Source organism: Procambarus clarkii, chromosome 6 (assembly GCF_040958095.1).
Source record: "Procambarus clarkii isolate CNS0578487 chromosome 6, FALCON_Pclarkii_2.0, whole genome shotgun sequence".
Classification (NCBI taxonomy): domain Eukaryota; kingdom Metazoa; phylum Arthropoda; class Malacostraca; order Decapoda; family Cambaridae; genus Procambarus; species Procambarus clarkii.
The window spans coordinates 51,978,123-51,980,384 of NC_091155.1; the positions used below are offsets into that span (position 1 = coordinate 51,978,123).

The 2,262-nt window shown below is 39.4% G+C and overlaps 1 protein-coding gene across 1 annotated transcript; it reads left to right on the forward strand.

Annotated features, from left to right (window-relative positions):
• Positions 1 to 973: 973 nt before the first annotated feature.
• LOC138356231 (zinc finger protein 98-like) lies at positions 974 to 2,023 on the forward strand. The gene has a single exon (XM_069311992.1). The coding sequence runs from the start codon at positions 974 to 976 to the stop codon at positions 2,021 to 2,023; it is 1,050 nt and encodes a 349-aa protein (XP_069168093.1).
• Positions 2,024 to 2,262: the final 239 nt, after the last annotated feature.

The following is a 2,262-nucleotide window of genomic DNA, read 5'->3' on the forward strand; positions in this document are numbered from 1 at the left end:
CTATTACATCACTAAACTTCATTTAATAACTATATGCCTGTTAAATAGAAGATTTTAATTGTTAATAGCATTATATTGTCGTTTTAATGTGGCACACGTACACATATGCGAAACATCGAAAGCTGGTGTCCGAAGTGGTAAAAATATTAGTGTGCGATGTTGTCAATGTACGGAGTGTCTTGTATCCATTTATTCAGACGAGAACAACAGCGAACACAAACCAGCGCATATACGAACGCAATGGTTTGTATGTACAAACTTCTCAGTGAACGAAGTTGTTTCTAGCCCGGTATCCGAAATTGCAGTAGACGACTTGACCAGTCCCCGTAAAGGATTGCATTCACCATGAGAGCAATGTTTCCTTCAGAAAGTATATAAACGTGTACCATTATATTTTAATAAATAAATTGCAAGCATATTCTTTAATTTGAAAAATGAGGAAAACACAAGAGTTAAATGTAGAAACCCACTTACAAACAAAAATAAGAAGTAGGAAAAATAAAGTGTGACACCAGAAAGAACACTGGAACGCCTAGATGAGCGTCGTCGCCAACTCTCCATTATCACAACACGGGACGGTGAGTGTCCAGACATGAATATTAATAATAATAATAATAATTTTTATTTAGGCAAAGGTACATACATAAAGAGATTTTACAAAGTTTGTTGGCACCGCCAGCGTTTCCCGCCGATGAGCATAAAACCTTCCCACAAACTGCACCTATCATAAAGAAGAAGCCCACCATTGACCGCCAAGTGCTCACATCAAGTCTAATTCTACAACAGCCTAAGAAATAACACTCAAGCCTTGCCTAAGCCTCAACATTGACGTCCCACCGTGAGGCGTCAGCCAGCATCACCACTCATGCAGTCATCAGAGGAAAAAACCTTCCCACAAACTGCACCTATCATAAAGAAGATGAAGACTCACCAGTGTCCAGAGTGTGGGAAGGTATTTACTCATCTTGGAAATATGAAGAGTCACATGTTAGTGCATTCGGGTGAAAAACCTCATAAGTGTCCAGAGTGTGGGAAGAAGTTCAGTCTGCTTGGACATATAAAGACCCACATGTTAGTGCATTCGGGTGAAAAACCTCATAAGTGTCCAGAGTGTGGGAAGAAGTTCAGTTTGCTTGGGAATATGAAGTCTCACATGTTAGTGCATTCGGGTGAAAAACCTCATAAGTGTCCAGAGTGCGGGAAGAAGTTCAGTCAGCTTGGGAATATGAAGTCTCACATGTTAGTGCATTCCGGTGAAAAACCTCATAAGTGTCCAGAGTGTGGGAAGAAGTTCAGTCAGCTTGGGAATATGAAGAAACACATGTTAATGCATTCGTGTGAAAAACTTCAGTGTCCAAAGTGTGGGAAGAGGTTCAATCAGCTTGGACATATGAAGACTCACATGTTAGTGCATTTGGGTGAAAAACTTCATACGTGTCCAGAGTGTGGGAAGAGGTTCAGGAATCTTGAAAATATGAAGAAACACATGTTAATGCAATCATGTGAAAAACCTCATAAGTGTCCAGAGTGTGGGAAGAGGTTCAATCAGCTTGGACATATGAAGAATCACATGTTTGTGCATTCGGGTGAAAAACCTCATAAGTGTCCAGAGTGTGGGAAGAGGTTCAGTCGGCATGGAAATATGAAGTCTCACATGTTAGTGCATTCGAGTGAAAAACCTCGTAAGTGTCCAGAGTGTGGGAAGGTATTCGCTCGTCTTCGAAATATGAAGACTCACATGTTAGTGCATTCGGGTGAAAAACCTCATAACTGTCCAGAGTGTGAGAAGAGGTTCAGACACCTTGGCAGCATGATGACTCACAGGATGATGCACATTGATAAAAGACCTTTTGAGTGTGATGAGTGTGGCAAAAGGTTTAGAGATCGTAAATCTATAATACGTCACATGTTAGTACATACCGAAGAATGGCCTTTCGAGTGTGATAAATGTGGCAGGTTATTTAAGTCACGTGAAAATATAAAAGCACACATGTTAGTGCATTTGAATGATAAACCTTCATGAGTGTCCAGAGTTTTGGAAGAGTTTCGGTCATCTTTGTAGTATGAAAACTCACAAGACGGTGCATTTGGGTGATAGGTTAAACATTTTGAGTGTGAGAGATAAATCAGAAAATGTTTTAAGTATAATGTAAAATAAAGCACATATTAGTTCATTAACTTATAATACCATTTTCCAATTTTAAAATTGTTGGAAATGGTAAACTTTATCAGGAAAATATCTTGCACCCACTATGGCTTCAA

Bases quoted from the DNA above. Each gene is read 5' to 3' on its own strand.
- LOC138356231 (XM_069311992.1), top strand. From the start codon at position 974: ATGAAGAGTCACATGTTAGTGCATTCGGGTGAAAAACCTCATAAGTGT.